We start from the raw sequence: 15,144 nt of genomic DNA, 5'->3' as shown, positions 1-15,144 counted from the left end.
AGAGAAAGGAAACCAAATTGGGTTATGGGCAAAGTAAGAAGAATGGAGGTCACGGTGTAGGGGACATTAAGTGGTGATATTCCTTTTTCTGTTATTTTTGACTTTTCCATATGCCTGTGTTCTCTTTTTTTTTTTTTTTTTTTCTCTCTTTCTTTCTTTTCTCCTATGTTGCTTTCTTCTTTTTATTAATAATGTATGTTAAAAAACCAATAAAAATTATTATAAAAAAAAAAAAAAAAAGGAAGGTTGAGAACCACTGGTTTACATCTTACTCCTTTTATGAACATCAGGTGCATAAACATGGTTGGCATGAATAGTTGGCAGAATTAAGTGTAATTCAATCGCTTCATGTTGATCTCTTTCTTTCAGATCCATTAGTATACAGACTGTTCCAATGGATCCCCAAACATCTTATGCATCTCTAGTGAAAGGCATTCAGTCTCTGGATGTAACAGGGGATTTTAATCCCTGTCAGCTCCTGCTTACTGGAGACCGGTCTTTCCCGGTGCTTCTTGATTCGAAGGATGAAGTCCTCATTGCCGCGTCTCAGTACGGAAAAGGCCGCATGGTGGTCCTCGCCCATGAAGCCATGGTAATCCTTCCCCAGTTTTTGCCATTTATTGAAAATGCTCTGGAGTGGCTGAAGCCATCCTCCACAGCAGAAGTGTGGGTTGAACAAGGCATGGCTGTCCTCTCTGAGATGCTCCTTAGAAATGGGGTCAAAGTTAATCCTGGAGCACCCGTTGGAGACTCTCTAGGGGTCTACTGCTCGGATGCCTACAATAGCAACCAGAGAGAGGACCTGGTGCCATTTGTCAAAAGAGGTGGGGGGCTGCTGATTGGAGGACAGGCCTGGAGCTGGGCATATCAACACGGTGAAGAGAATGTTCTGGTGGAATTTCCTGGCAACCGGTGGACCAGTGTGGCTGGCGTGTATTTCACTGCCAAGGTGGGAGAGAATGGGATCTTTCCCGTACCCATGGAAATGCCAAGGGTCCCCCAGATTGATGAGTAAGTATTTCTATTTCTCTTCCTTATTTCTGTGTTGTTGTTGTATACTTCCAGTTTGTATCCTGTTTCAGTGATGCACTGAAATATCCCTAAAGCATATAAAGAGAGAGAGAGAGAAGGAAAATATAATACTATTTCCATATGTCTCAGGGTTCAAAAGAAACTCACTCAAAAGCGGCAATAAAAATTTGGAAATGGTGTCAGGAATGCCCAGAAAATAATCTGCAATAATAGAAACTTATTTGGATTATTTTGGGGGGAAAATCCCTGGGAATGATCGCAATAAAGAGTGAAATCTCCACTAATTTCCTAAACACCTTTGCCCTGAAGTACAGAAGGGAGAAGGGGAGAAGATGAAGAAGGTGGGTGAGAAGGAGGGAGAGAGGGAGGAGGAGGAGGAGGAAGAAGAAGTTAGAAGGAGGAGGAGGAGGAGGAGGAGGAGGAGGAGGAGGAGGAGAAATGGGGAGGAGGGCATTCGGGACCTCATCACATGAACCTTGAGAAGCATTGGGGACCCCCAGTCTAGTAAAGGGAATTGCATTGTTAGATCCCCAATCATCCTGTTTCAAGTTCTGTCTTCCCATCACACATGTTTCTCTCTCCAGGTTTTCGCCCGTTGTCGCCGACATATGGAACCATCACAGGGGAATCCTTTTTTCTGCCCTCTCCATATTACTTTAAAAAAATAGGAAAACTTCAGTATCTGAAAGCCAAGGTTACAATGGACCTCATCCCATTTGGGGGTTGGGGAGGAAGCAAGGGAATTTTTAACCCCTTTGTCATGATAAGTCTTTCCCATGCCTTCCTTCCCTCCATTCCAGTGTAATCATAAACCCCTTTGCTATGATCCCCTCTTGCAAGGATTTGCTTCCCTCCATCAGACCAGTATTATGTTCAAAAGGGTCATGATGCCAGGGCTCTGCCTGTATTTAGGCAGAGGGGAATCAAACAAACACCTAGTTTGTATCAAGCAGTTTAATTATTACTTTCTGACGGTTTTAATAGTCCAAAATATAAAACATAAAGATAGCACTCAGCCACAGAATAAACAAAAACTGACAGCAAACACTGTTGCAGGTTCAAGATAACATCATAGTCAAAAGATCCAGTCAAGTGGTCAAATGACAAGAGTTCAATGAGCAAGTCCAGGGATCAAGAGTCTATACTGTAGTCAAAAGCCAGTCCAAAAATTCAAGGTTCCAGGGTTACAAGGGTTCAGGAGACAGGTCAGGATACTGAAAATCCACAAACCTGGGGGAAAACCAGGAGCATCTACCACCACCAAGATAAGAAAAATACTTTTCTCCTGAAGATCAGTCCCAAGGCTAGCTCATTATGTGCAGAAAAACCCAGCTGCATCCCATATCTTGCATACCTCTACCCTTAATTCTTTTCACCCATGAACTCTCACTTACAGATTACTCAACCCTTTAGTACTAAGACTTACATTAACGCTTCCATCACCAACTGCTAGGCCTACCACCACCAACCACCATCAACTGCAGAACATGATACATGACAAAAAGCTAGCAAGAGCACAATTTTAAGCCTAGATTAAGGAGAAAATGCAGTGACAGCAAAGTGGTGAGAAATGTCAATTCCTCCAAATCACTGAAATGATTCAACATGGGTGAATCTGCCAGATCTAATCACATGTGTTTTTCAGTGTTAGCAACAGTTCTGCCAGAATTTCTCTCCTGTGTTCTGAAATCTCTCCTTTCAGCACACTTCAACTCCATTTCAAGGATGAAAGGCAATGAATGACTGCCAGAAGTAGGCAAGTGTCATCTGATGGTCCCCAGGCCACTTCTTCCTTGAAATTGACCTAAAGTGTTCTACAACAAGGAAAATGCTCCCTGTGGTGAAGTCCTAGGAGAAGATGAAGAGATCCTCTTAATTAACTGCTGCTACCAGGCAGAACTATGTCACCTTGCCTCTGAGACAGTTAAAATGTACTCTTTTTCTGAACCTTTGAAGAAGAAAAGTGGTTGACAGGCAGGTTGACAGAATTCAGTGCCTGGCAGAAATCAATAGCTTCATGTTGATCTCTCTCTTTCAGATCCAACAGTACACTGATCTTTCCAAATAGTTCCCAAGCGTTTTATGCATCTCTAGTGAAAGGCATTCAGTCTCTTGATGTAACAGGGGATTTTAGTCCCTGTCAGCTCCTACTCGCCGGAGACCGGTCTTTCCCAGTGCTTCTTGATTCGAAGGATGAAGTCCTCATTGCTGCATCTCAGTACGGAGAAGGCCGCATGGTGGTCTTCGCCCATGAAGCAATGGTGGCCCTTCCCCAATTTTTGCTATTGATTAAAAATGTTCTGGAGTGGCTGAAGCCATCCTCCACAGCCCAAGTGGGGGTCCACCAAAGCATGGATGCCCTCTCCCAGATGCTCCTTAGCAATGGGGTCAATGTGCATCCCGGAGTGCCCCTTGGAGACTCCCTAGGGGTCTACTGTTTGGATGCCTACAGTAGTGACCAGACAGAGGACCTGGTGCGGTTTGTCAAAAGAGGTGGGGGGCTGCTGATTGGAGGACAAGCCTGGAATTGGTCATATCAACACGGTGAAGAGAACGTTCTGGTGGAATTTCCTGGCAACCGGGTGACCAGTGTGGCTGGTGTGTATTTCACTGCCAATACGGGACAGAATGGGATCTTTCCCATACCCATGGAAATGCCAAGGGTCCCCCTAATCACTAAGTAAGTATTTATCTTTATCTGCCTTATTTCTGTGGTGTTATAGTGTGTCTCCAGTTTTTGTTGTGTTCCTATAGTTTGTTTCTGTCATTTGCAGTGGTGGAAAGACAATCATATCCCAGAGATATCTTTGGAAGGTTTCTTGCCTAAAGTCACCTGATGGACTTCCATGCCCTTGTTCAAACCACAGTACCTTAGGGTGACTATAGATCCGAAATGACTGTGAAGACATACCACAGCAAATACTGTGGTTGAGACCCATCTTTTAAGTTTGCACAGTTAAAACTTGTGCACCAGCTGCGCCCGTACCTTGGGAAGTCTAATCTGGCCACAGTGGTCCACGCTCTGGTTACATCCCAAATAGATTACTGTAACGCACTCTACGTGGGGCTGCCTTTGAAGACGGTTCAGAAACTTCAGCTAGTCCAGAGGGCAGCAGCCAGATTACTAACAGATTACTAACTGGGGCGGCATACAGGGAGCATACCACCCCCTTGTTATGCCAGCTCCACTGGCTGCCGGTCCATCTCCGAGCCCAATTCAAAGTGCTGGTTTTGACCTATAAAGCTGTATATGGTTCTGGCCCAGCTTACTTGTCCAAACGCATCCACCCCTATGTCCCACCTCGTAATCTAAGATCATCCAGGGAGGCCCTGCTCTCGCTCCCGTCAACAGCGCAAATGTGCCTGGTGGGGATGAGAGACAGGGCCTTCTCGGCTGTGGCCCCCTGCCTAAGGAACACTCTCCCAAATGAGTTAAGATCTGCTCCCTCCCTCCTGGCTTTTAGGAAAAAATTAAAAACATGGTTTTGGGACCAGGCCTTCGGGCAGTAGAAACAAATCTGCGCAGCATTTCGGAAAGACAATGACTGGAACAGCGATTCGACAGATGAGACTATTTTACTGTTTATGGATGTATTTTAATTTGATTTATGTCTAACTGTAATTGTACAATTGTAATTGTTTGTGCCGACATTGAATTTTGCCATTACCTATGTGGAAACCGCTTTGAGTCCCCTTCGGGGTGAGAAAAGCGGTATACAAATGTTGTAAATAAGTAAATAAATAAACTAAGGCCCTGGGGCTGGATGTGTCCATCCAAGGTCATTTACCCAGCCCTCGCTCAGGGTCAACCTAAGTCTGAAACGACTTGAAAGCACACAACAACAACAACAACAATCCTATCTCATCAGCCAAAAGCAGGCCCACACTTACCATTGCAATACTAATAAATGTATATTTGTTTAAATTGTTCTTCATTTTAATTATTGTATTAAAATTATTGTGGTCCACGCTCTCGTTACATCCCGAATAGACTACTGCAATGCGCTCTATGTGGGGTTGCCCTTGAAGACTGTTCGGAAACTTCAACTAGTCCAGCGAGCGGCAGCCAGATTGCTCACCGGAGCGACATACAGGGAGCATACCACCCCCCTGCTGTGCCAGCTCCACTGGCTGCCGATTCAGTTCCGAGCACAATTCAAGGTGCTGGTTTTGACCTACAAAACCCTGTACGGTTCCAGTCCAGTGTATCTGTCCGAACGTATCTCCCTCTACGTCCCACCTCGGAGTCTGAGATCATCTGGGGAGGCCCTGCTATCGACCCCATCACTGTCACAAGTGAGGCTGGTGGGGACGAGGAGCAGGGCTTTCTCAGTGGTGGCCCCTCACCTGTGGAACTCACTCCCGGGGGAAATCAGGGCATCATCATCCCTCCTCGCCTTTAGGAGAAGGGTGAAGACTTGGTTATGGGACCAGGCCTTTGGGCACTCCGGCAATTAAATCAGACAACCAGGCGAGTAAGACCAGCAGGATTGATGAAGTCGAACGTAAAACTAGATCTATGAGTAGCCAACGCTGACCATGTAAGAGGAGGAACTGGGTTTGTATTTGGTTTTATTGATTTTATTGATTTTATGGTTATAATGTATATTTGGTGTTAACTGTGTATTGATGTAATTTTGTGTTTGATTGTTTTTATGATGCAGGCATCAAATTGTGCCTTTGCTTTTGTAGGCCGCCCTGAGTCCCCTTCGGGGTGAGAAGGGCGGGGTAAAAGAACCCCAAATAAATAAATAAATAAATATTGTTTTTAAGTGTTTTTTGCACTACAAATAAGATATGTGCATTATGCATAGGTATTCATGTTTTTTTCAAATTATAATCCAACCCTCCAATACTACTGATCATCTCTTGTTTCAACAGGTCTGGATTAGACATCCAAAGAGACTTAAATTCTCTTCTAAGCGGAGTGGTTCAGTTTGACATGCACGATAAGACCCCCTCTCCCCTGCTCATCCATGGGAATTTGGCATTTCCAGTTGCCGTATCCGATTCTGATGAGACATTCATTGGAGCCGCATACTATGGCAGGGGACGCGTTGTGGTTGCCTCCCATGAAAGGCTATTGGACACCGATTCAATGCAGACATTTCTGCTCAATGCCATCCAGTGGCTTATGGCTGGAAAAGGAGGAAATGTTGGAGTTGGAAGCGATATCCAAGGGCTTCATTCTATATTACTCCAGGCCATGATCCCATGCGAACTCACCAGTCTTAAGGAAGGCCTCAGTGTATACTGTTGCTCAGCATACAGCGATGAAGAGATGGAAAAAATCCACGAATTTGTCTCTGAAGGTGGTGGTCTCCTCATCGGGGGTCAGGCTTGGTATTGGGCTTCCACCCATCCCAACAGCAGTGTCTTTGCCCAGTTTCCAGGAAACAAGATCCTTAACAAGTTTGGAATAGGGATCTTTGGGAAATCAATCTATTACTCTAACGAAATCTTCCCAGCAAGGCAGGTTGGAGATGAATCTTTGAATTACAACTTTCGTAAAATGCTCTCCCATTTCAAGGAACAGGTTGAGAACAATCAACCTCTACATCCGCCATATTCCCTGTGGTGTAAGAAACTGGCAAAAGATTCAGCCGCGTTCCTACAGATCCCAGCTGCCAAGTCCTCTGTTTTCTCCTCTGTTCACAAGCATATGATGGAAATGGTCCAGCACTGTGGGATTCCCAACATTGATGCAAACATCCCGATCAATTCCAACTCAGACAAAGCTGTTTTACTCTACTTGTCTTGGGATCTCTATAATGCGGTGCCGGAATTCCAGAGTTTAGTCCCCAGCCTGAATCAACATTTCACAAAATACTTCCCTGTTGAAACCCAAACCATCTGGATTAATGGAACAAATAATGGTGAGAAGGTTTAGGGGTTATGTTGTTTTGAATCCAGATCAATGCGTTTATTGATCTTTTCTGTGTAATCTTTCAGATGCCCAGTTATTAATTGAGATGTGTGACTAGGAATAGCCCTCCTTGCATAGAGTTGCCTTAACCCAAGGGTTGTGAAGTGCATCCCATAAGTAATATGTGCCTTCGATGGGCTTTAATGTTTTGTAGGGATGACTCCCCCACTTTTTGCCCCTAAAATGTAGGGTATTTAGCTGGGGAGGGGTAAAAACATGCCCTAAGAGAGCATTTTGAGACAGTGATTTATAACCTGGGGGGGAGGGTGCTGTGAAAGCAAAGAAGCCTTTAAGGCAGTGGTTCTCAACCTGAGGTCCCCAGATGTTTTTGGCCTACAACTCCCAGAAATCACAGCTACTTTACCTGCTGTTAGGATTTCTGGGAGTTGTAGGCTAAAAACATATGGGGATTCCAGGTTGAGAACCACTGCTTTAAGGTCTCCTGGGAGGACTAATTTGGCATCTATCCCTGCCATAAGTGTGTATTTTTAGGAAGATGTGGGGAAGATGACAGTTATTCTTAGCATGTCTAGAATCAGAGGCATGGGTCCTGACCCCACCAGCTGTTGAACTTCAACTCCCAGCATTGCACACCATTGGCTATTCTGATCAAGGATGCCGGGATCTGGAGACCAACATTTGAACAGTCATGTGGTTTCTACTTCAACTTAGATGCTTAGTAGGGTTCTTCTCCAATACATATCTGTAATGAGTGGATTGAATGAAATTGTATGATTTGAGTATGATTGAGACGAATATAAGGCTGGAGACATCATTCTGGGAATGAAGCCTGGAAAACTGCAAAGGAGATGAACATGTAAACATGTTGTTTTCAACCATAGGTCTACAGGTCAGCAATGTCAGCAGTTCCCATCAGCAACTTTTTATCACAGTTCAGCAGTTCATGAACTGTGATAAAAAGTTGCTGATGAGAACTGCTGACATTGCTGACCTGTAGAACTCATATTTATTTATTTATTTATTTACTATATACCGCTTTTCTCAGCCCTTGGGTGACTCAAAGCGGTTTACAGCAGCAAAAATTCAATGCTCAAGACATCATAGAACAGTTAAATTAAAATATAAAGCATAAAAAACAATCATTACAAAATCTATAAATCATATATCTACTATGGTTGAAAACAACATGTTTACATGGCCAGAGACAATGATTCTTCAAGTTAAAGAAGTCAAATAATGATTCTTTACTTAAGGAAGAAAAATAAATCTGTCCAGAAAATGATGGAGTCAGCAAGTTTTAGCAGAATAGCAGGTTGTCAGTCATTTACAACTTCAACAACAACAGAAATGTTATATATAAGAGTCATTCTTACTTTCCAAAAGTGTGGCAGACTGCAGTAACACAGGATCTATACATCTGCCTCTTTCTCCAAGGAATAGAGAAAGTTGGCATATTAGCAGAATTGCAGATTTGCAGGGACCGCAAACTGTCCCATGCGTGGGTCTCTTCTCCAGGAAGAAGGGATGGCAATGTATGCATGTAGAGTAAATCTGTATGTAATATCCTCTTTGTTGTGTAACCAATGTGTGTCTACCTTTTTCTCTGTAAAGTATCTAATGCAACCTGTCTCACTGAAGGTCAAAAAGTATTCACGACATATCCCTCTATCATAAAAACTGTGTTAAAGCAATATTGGAAAAGCCTCATCCTGCAAGAGGAAGTCAGATTTGATATCTATCACAGAGCCCTGAACCTATTGCTATACTACAATTTTTGGTCTTACAGGAAAGGAAGCATGGAGAAGCTCTGGCATGTATGTTCCTCCAGCCAAGACTGCCACCTTGGTCTTTTCATCAACTGTCCTTGATGCTAATTTGCAGGTGAAATTACTAAACTATGTGTTATATAAATGTAAAACAAATCTACCTCAGCCTAAAGAGATCAGGCGGTGGAACCATACCTGTTTCGATACCACCAGGCTCTTAAGTCCGGTATCCTTTTATTCCAGGTGCAGATTGGTTGCCATTCTGATGATCTGAGTAATGCTGATCAGCTGCAACGTCCTCCAGTGATGGTCAGACGATTTCAGGTTAAGAGTCGAAGAGTGGAGGTCTCCAGCCTGTGGGGAGGCCTCTTGTACATCATCGTGCCGGAGAACTCTTCCATGGGTTCCATATCTGTCACCATAGAAGGGGCCACCATGGCTCCTTACTTCACGCATGGTAAGCAAAGCTCTTCTTCCTACATAAACCAAGTGACTGTGGGATATTTTGTAAACTAAAAATATATATTGGGATACAGGTAGCTAGTAGGATAGAAAAGTAAGCATTTACAGGGCATTCTGGTTATACCATTGACTGATTGGCACTTACTACTAATATTATTTATTTATTTATTTAGGACATTTATATCCCGTCCTATCTCGACCTCCGCAGAGGGACTCAGGGCAGCTAACAACAAACCATAAATATCTATATTAAGTAAAAACATTATAAAACATTATAAAATCATTAAAACAAACGCCAATTTAAGTCGTCATCCGAAAAGCAGTCCATCAGAGTCCATTAAAACCATAGCTTTGCCATCAAGTTCGTCTAGTCCGCAAAGGCTTGATCCCACAGCAAGGATTTCACTTTTTTTCAGAAGGTCACGAGAGATGGAGCAGATCTGATTTCGTTAGGGAGGGAATTCCATAGCCGAGGGGCCACCACGGAGAAGGTCCTGTCTCTTGTCCCCACCAACAGCGATTGTGATGGTGGGGGGACAGTGAGCAGGGCCTCCTAGGTGGTTCGTAGCAGGAGATACTTTCAGACAATCTGAAATGAAAAGGAAAAATTCAATTTTCAGTAACCTCCCATGATTTCCATGTCACTGTGTATCTCTAAGCCAGTGGTTCCCAACCTGGGGTCCCCAGATGTTTTTGGCCTTCAACTCCCAGAAATCCTAACAGCTGGTAAACTGGCTGGGATTTCTGGGAGTTATAGGCCAAAACACCTGGGGACCCACAGGGTGAGAACTACTGCTCTAAGTTTTGGCAAACCTATCACCATTTTTTCTGGGACTGAGAACTTGCAGAAAGTCACCCAGTGGATTTTCACGGCCAAGTGAGCATTCAATCCTTGGTCTCCAGATCTATAGTCCATTACTCAAACGACTACACCATGTTGGCTCTCCATGGTTTTCTATACGTTACTTTATGGTGGAAGCCCTTTCCTTGGAAGCTTTGTGGTCTATCCAATGCAGTTTTCAGAATCAGCACCCCAAATAACGAAACTGAATCTAAAGTTGACCAAAAACTGATTCGTAACCCTTTTGTTATTAATGTTGGAGAGTGGTCCCTGGTCAAAATGGTCCCTGGCCAAAAAAGGTTGGGAACCACTGGTCTATTCCTACCCAGCTCTTTCTTTCCCATACATCTTTATATTATTATTATTATTATTATTATTATTATTATTATTATTATTGCTCAAGGACTGTTGCTCGGAGATCTGAGATGGAGTGTCCACGAATACTGAAATGTTCCGATCCTTGATTTTGTGTATTCCTATTCCTGATGTCTGTTTTGTCAGAGTGTGACAGAAGCTTTGAAGCTTAGAAGAATGGACACTTTGAGACTTCAGTAAAAGCAAACGTATAGCTTTACTGAGTAGAGCAAATATACAGCACACACTCGCATTGACACTCAACCAAAAAGAGACAAAAACAAGACAAAAGCACCGAAGTAAGAAGGGCGAATGAAATCTTATCTCTGGATCCTCCCTACGTGTTCCAGGCACACTCAGGGTCACAACTTCACAGGTCATTAGAGGCTTGACTGATTAACCCTTTCAGAGTCAATACACTCTCTGCTAATGCAATCAAGTTACATTCACAGGCATTACACAAAATTACATTTAAACATTCACATTACATTAATCTTACATTAACATGTTTTTTGTCCACTGCCACAGAGCCTGGGCTGTTTGTTCAATGTAGTCTTATATATATATAGATATAATTTTTATTGTGTGTTTTCTAAAGTTACAGGGAAAGTGGGGGGAATATTTGCAAGGAGATAGGACAGTAGGAAAAGACAGTAATAACAAGAGGGAGAAAGAAAAAAAAGGATATAAAATAAAAGTGGATATAAAAATTTGAGTTCTTCATGACTTCCTGGCTTATCGTCGTTTGGGGTGTCTTCCTTTTCCTTTTCTTCTTTTTTGTTTATACTCTTTCTCTCCTTCTTTCATTTGAGGTCCAGTCCGGTTATTTTAAACTATTGTCTTATAGTTCTTCTTCAAGTATTCTGTTACTTTTTCCCAATTTGTTTCTTTCATCGTTCCAGTTTTTGAGGTATTTTTATGTCTAGCATTTCCTGTATTGTCACTTTTACCTCCTTCCAATAAGTTCCTGCTTTTTCGCAGGTCCACCACATATGGTAGAAAGTTCCTTCTTTTTTCCTGCACTTCCAGCATTCTGTATTTACATTTCTATAACATTTTCCTAATTTATGCGGTGTTATATACCATCTATAAGAGATTTTAATCCAATTTTCCTTTAGATCGGTTGCATATGAATATTTTAGTTTTTTAGTCCAGATTTCTTCCCACTCCTCTTTCTTTATTTTCCTTCCTATGTTTTCGTTCCATCTCTTCATATAGTCATTTTCTTCTTTTCTTTCACTATTCCATTCTTGTATCTTTTTATATATCTTTTTTCTGTTTGTATTATCGAGTCCCAAAAGGTCTTTTGTTCTGCAAATCCTAATCTTTCATCTTTTTTGAAATGGAGTCTTAACGCATTTTTCCTTTCTCAAAATGTTGGATCAGGTGAAACCAGCATCTATGCCTGGCAGGACACCATACGCCACTATGCGTCACCCTGGGCTGAGCTAGAAACTGAGAACATCATCTTGACGGTGCCCTCAGATGATGCGCGTAAAATAGATGATCCTGAGAGCTTGCTCACCACCTGGGCCCAGATGATGAATGCCATAACTGAGTTGGCAGCCATTCCTCCTGTTTTTCCCAGACCAGAAAGAATTGTGACCGATGTTCAAATATCCGCTGGTAAGTAGAAGCCACTTCATATCATGTGCATGTCCGTGAAATACAGAACAGGTCCTATAACTGTAGGGAAAATGTTCTGGATCATTGGATCATAAAGGGTAAGTTTTATCCAGTCATGGATGGGATTCACTCAGCTCATCCTCTATAAATCTCCTCCCAAATCCTTCAACTCTGCTGCATTTGAGTTCCACTGCTGAACAGCTCTCACAGTTAGGAAATTCTTCCTAATGTTCAGGTGGGGAAAGCTTCCAGTATTTTAAGGGTAGGTTCGTGATCTAAGGGGCCGGGCTTTAGCACAGGAGGTTAATTACCAGCTGCAATAAATCTTGCCAACCAGAAGGCTGACAGTTCGAAGCACAGGTCAGGGTGATCTCCTGACTTTTAGCCCAACTTCTGCCTACCTAGAAGTTTGAAAACAAATGTGAGTAGATAAATAGGTGCCACATTAAATCAGGGAGGTATTTAGATATGGGGTTTTGATCAGAGAAAGGAGGAAGTTTACAAACAAAGAAAGCTCTTTAGCAAGGAGATAGAGCAACAGCACCCCCTGTGGCCAGAACTGAGCACATTCTCCAAGACGCCCAAAAGATGGGAAAGCCTATATATAACTCTTTCTGTTGTCTGTCTTATTGTATAATAGACACTGAATGTTTGCAGTATGTGTGTTGTGTGATGCGCCATGAGTCCCCTCCAAGGTGAGAAGGGTGAAATATAAATACTGCAAATAAATAAATAAGTTTTATCCAGATCTGTCTTGGATGGGCTTCACTCAGCTCGTCCTCTAGAAGTCTCCTCCCAAACCCTCCAACTCTGAGTCATTGGTACACCTCTCATTTTACAGTTACTACTTCAGACTTTTATCTATTCATATAGATCTATCTATCTATCTATCTATCTATCTATCTATCTATCTCTAACCCTAACTCTTACCCATGCTCTTTCTATAGGTTGGATGCATGCTGGTTATCCAATTATGTCTAATATAGGGGCAATGCAGAGTATTGTGGATGTGGACACTATCCAAATTGAAGGGTGCTGGGGTCCTATCCATGAGTTGGGTCACAACCAGCAGCAAAGCGGGTGGGAATTCCCTCCCCATACCACTGAAGCCACTTGCAACCTCTGGTCTGTTTACGTCAATGAGACGGTCCTGAACATCCCAAGGAACCGAGCTCATCCAGAACTCCAACCGAACCTGAGAAAGCAGAGAATTGAAGACTATCTCCAGAAGGGAGCTCAGCTGAAGGACTTTGAAGTATTCACTGCGCTGGAACCCTATTTACAGGTAACAGGAGAGCATGAGTTTGAGATATGTATCTGGAGACAAGTCCCATGGAATGGTCGAAATCTTTCATGTCTGGAATCACTGGGTTGTTGTAGGTATTTTCAGGCTATATGGCCATGTTCTAGAGGCATTATCTCTTGATGTTTCGCCTGCATCTATGGCAAGCATCCTCAGATGTAGTGTGGATGCTTGCCTCTGAGGATGCTTGCCATAGATGCAGGCGAAACATCAGGAGATAATGCCTCTCTAGAACATGGCCATATCGCCTGAAAAACCCTACAACAACCCAAGTCCCATGGAACTTAGTGGGGAACTTACTCCCAAGGCAGCTGCAAACATCTAACCCAGGTGTATCCAACACAGAAGATCCTTGCATTTGCTATGCACATATTTTGCATTTCCGAGAATCCCAATACAATCAAAAACAATATTTTGCCCGTGTAGAGGATCACAGTAGCCTGAAGGCACCAAATCTGGTCTGATCTTGGAAGTCAAGTAGGATCAGCCCTTAAAGCCTCTGGTGGCTCAACAGGTCGGAGGTTCAAATCCAAGGAGAGTGTGGATGAGCTCCCTCTGTCAGCTCCAGCTCCCCATGTGGGGACATGAGAGAAGAGTTCTTCTTCTTAGGTGATCCCTCATAGTCCGAGGATGATGGTCCTCCAAAAGTGGTAACCTGGGGGTGGATCCGTAGGTGGCTGTGGAGCCCTATTCTTGATCTGCATCTTCTCCCACAGTGAGGGCATCGGTTTCCAGATGGGAGGCGGTCCCGGTCGGGGTTGGCTTGATGCGCCTTCCTCTTGGCACGTTTCTCTCTTTCGCCCTCCATTTGTGCCTCTTCAAAATCTGCAGCACTACAGCACATGAGAGAAGCCTCCCACAAGGATGGTAAAACATCTGGGCATCCCCTTGGCAACGTCCTTGCAGATAGCCAATTCAAATGGTTGCCTTCTATTTACTGTCCACATGGAAAATAATTTCACTTGACTCTCTATCTAATCCAATAAGTACTATGACCTGATAAATTTGTAATGAACTTCAGACTGGGAAAACTTGGAATGTAAATAGTTATCGATGCAGCTTCGTGTTTATCCCTGGTTTAATGTATTAGGGCAGGTGTGTTTATGTGTGTCTTCAGGTTACCTGCTGGCATCAATTCCTACTTGTATGGGGTCTTCACAGGCAAGGAGTACTCAGAGAGGGTTGACTACTGCTTTGAAGAACTTAGCTAATGAAATGTATACTTTCCCCCCAGCTCCAGGAAGCATTTGGATGGGACTCCTACAAACACATCTTTGCCGAGTACCAAAGAATGACCAATCTCCCCAGCGACAACAAATCCAAGATGAATCTCTGGGCAGAAACATTTTCTCAAACAGTGCACAAAAACCTGGCTCCTTTCTTTAAAGCCTGGGGGTGGCCGATTGAGGATGAAGTCTCTTGGAAGTTGGCCAACGCTTTCCCTCCCTGGGAAGAGGATCCAATGAAGTAGAGTTGCCCGGAGAGATACAAGAGAGGGTTCCTCTATTTTTAGTGGATTTATATACCTACCAACCAACTCTCCCAATAGTCCTGATTAATTCTCTGTCTTCCCACTTTTCATGTGCTTTTGAAATGTCCCAGTTTATTTCTCCTTTCTCCCCTTTGTCCTAAATCTATTTCAATTGCTGCAAATTGAGGAGGAGATCAGCACGTATCCTAATTATATCGTATGTGCTGAGGATTACACTATGTAACACAATTTTTGTTCCTGGGTTATAACATTACTTCCTAATTGGTTCTGTCATAAGCACATGGAAAAGGTTTATTAAACTACAAAAAGTCTGGGTTGTTGTAGGTTTTTTCGGGCTATATGACCATGTTCTAGAGGCATTCTCTCCTGACGTTTCGCCTG

The 15,144-nt window shown here is 43.1% G+C and overlaps 1 protein-coding gene across 1 annotated transcript; it reads left to right on the top strand.

Moving 5' to 3' along the window:
- Positions 1-373: 373 nt before the first annotated feature.
- Positions 374-14,817, top strand: LOC132775622 (TRPM8 channel-associated factor homolog). Its single transcript, XM_067469344.1, has 8 exons — positions 374-1,011; positions 3,071-3,712; positions 5,914-6,908; positions 8,706-8,800; positions 8,929-9,142; positions 11,729-11,968; positions 12,916-13,253; positions 14,506-14,817. Exons 1-8 carry the CDS (start codon positions 395-397, stop codon positions 14,740-14,742), a joined length of 3,378 nt encoding a protein of 1,125 aa, XP_067325445.1. The 5' UTR covers positions 374-394; the 3' UTR covers positions 14,743-14,817.
- The last annotated feature ends 327 nt before the right edge of the window (positions 14,818-15,144 follow it).

Source organism: Anolis sagrei, chromosome 5 (genome assembly GCF_037176765.1).
Source record: "Anolis sagrei isolate rAnoSag1 chromosome 5, rAnoSag1.mat, whole genome shotgun sequence".
In the NCBI taxonomy this organism is placed as follows: domain Eukaryota; kingdom Metazoa; phylum Chordata; class Lepidosauria; order Squamata; family Dactyloidae; genus Anolis; species Anolis sagrei.
Note: the sequence above shows the minus strand (reverse complement) of the source record. Positions and strands in the feature narration are given on the sequence as shown.